The following is a 2,027-nucleotide window of genomic DNA, read 5'->3' on the forward strand; positions in this document are numbered from 1 at the left end:
TATCTTCTATTTAAATCAATATAAATATAAATATTAAATATAAATAGTCTTCAAAGGATATAAATAGTCTTCAAAGTAAATAAACATAATCCAATTATCCAAAATATTCAAGTCATAGTTATAAATAGTCCCATAGACAAAATAACTATATAATCCAAAGTCCAAAAACATAATTATAAATAGTCTTCAAATCAAATTAAACTTAATTCAATACACTTAATTTTCATCTTCATCTTCATATAAGTTAATAACATCATTGGAACCAACTCCTGAAGAATAGCCTTCTCCTTTTGCAATATCTTCCTGATCTTTATCTTCCTCTAGAAAAAAGTAAATAAATATATTAGCAAAATAGTACATAATAATGTTCAAAATCACTCAAGTATGTATGTCATAAATATAATATACCAAAATCATCATATCCACGTATTCAATTTCTGGTGCAAATCACTGCTTCAACATTATCTAACAACAAATGACTTCTATACTTATTCAAAACATGAGAACCCATGCTAAATGCAGATTCTGAAGTCACGGTAGTAATAGGAATGCTCAACAAATCTCGTGCCATTAGTGATAGTGTTGGAAAACGATGATGGTTGTCTTTCCACCATTGCAAAACATCAATGATTGCATCATTGCAAAATAATATTGCCTCACTCAAATAAATATCGAGTTGGTTCTTTCCACTTTTCACTTCAGCTTCTTGATTACGGGACATCAAATCCTTTGCATTACAAACAATATATGAATCAAAAAGCATGAAAAATAAAAAACACATATAATCAAGTAGATAAAAATACTTACACCAACAATTTTAATAAGCTGAGTTCCAATTGCAAAAGATGTTGCTTGAGAAAAATTACTTGAAAGTTGGGAAGAAGTCTCTACAGTTGTAGAGAAATTTTGGTCATAAACCTCAAAAAACTTGTATAACTTACTCTTCACATGCTCCACTTTGTCTTTAACACTAATAGGATCAATCTCATTATAGCAATGAACCAAAGTGTTGAGTTTAAATCTAGGATCAAGAACTGCCTCAAATGCAAGAACAACACTGTATTGTTCCCAATATTTCTTGAACTTAATCATCATTTTTTCTCCCATGATCCTTATAAGCACTTCATCATTCTTCAAACTATTCATTAAAATCAGCTGGATTTGCCAAACTTGTAAAAAATACAAGTTGGATGTTGGGTAAGAAGTTCCAGACATCAACTTGGTAGTTTCGTAAAATGGTAACAAGAAATCATATATCTTTTCAGTTCTTCTCCACTCATCTGATGAAGGACAATACTCCCTAAACCCAGCTTCTTTTACTTTATACATTTCAAAAGCTTTCTTATAAGGAATAGCACTTGCAAGCATTGCATAAAGTGAATTCCACCTAGTAGGAACATCTAAACATAATGCAGTCGTATACTCAAGTCCCTCAATATCTTCAAAACATTCTTTAAACTTAACCATTCGACTTTCAGATTTTCTCAGAAACTTAATACCCTCTCTAATCTTACACACTGCATCACCACATATTTTCATTCCATTTTGGATAATAAAATTTAAAATATGAGCAGACCAACGAACATGAAAGAATTCACCACCACACAACAATGAACCATGCACATCCAAAGTACTTTTCAAGTGTTCAACACAAGTATCATTAGAAGAAGCATTATCCAAAGTAATGGAAAAAATCTTTTTATCAACTTTCCACTCATTCAAAAGCGTAAAGATTTTAGAAGACAATTCAAATCCTGTGTGAGGAGGAGGCATATGACAAAAATTGAGAATTTTACTCTGTAATTTCCAGTTCTCATTAACAAAATGTGCAGTCAAACATATAAACCCCTCATTAGTGACAGTACTACTAATACACAGGATTGACTCAAGTTTACATAATAAGGTAAAGAGTAAAGTGTCGTTTTTGTCCTCAACGTTTGGGGTAAATTCTATTTGTGTCCCTAACGTTTAAATCGTCCTATTTATATCCCTAACGTTTGTAAAAGTGATTCAATGTTATCCTGCCG

General features: G+C 31.1%; 1 protein-coding gene across 1 annotated transcript; it reads right to left on the reverse strand.

Moving 5' to 3' along the window:
• Positions 1-216: 216 nt before the first annotated feature.
• LOC140183426 (zinc finger BED domain-containing protein RICESLEEPER 2-like) lies at positions 217-1,773 on the reverse strand. Its single transcript, XM_072231838.1, has 3 exons — positions 808-1,773; positions 508-727; positions 217-320 (listed from the first exon to the last, which is right to left on the reverse strand). The coding sequence occupies exons 1-3, from the start codon at positions 1,771-1,773 to the stop codon at positions 217-219; spliced, it is 1,290 nt and encodes a 429-aa protein (XP_072087939.1).
• Positions 1,774-2,027: the final 254 nt, after the last annotated feature.

Source organism: Arachis hypogaea, unplaced genomic scaffold (genome assembly GCF_003086295.3).
Source record: "Arachis hypogaea cultivar Tifrunner unplaced genomic scaffold, arahy.Tifrunner.gnm2.J5K5 arahy.Tifrunner.gnm2.scaffold_44, whole genome shotgun sequence".
Taxonomy (NCBI): domain Eukaryota; kingdom Viridiplantae; phylum Streptophyta; class Magnoliopsida; order Fabales; family Fabaceae; genus Arachis; species Arachis hypogaea.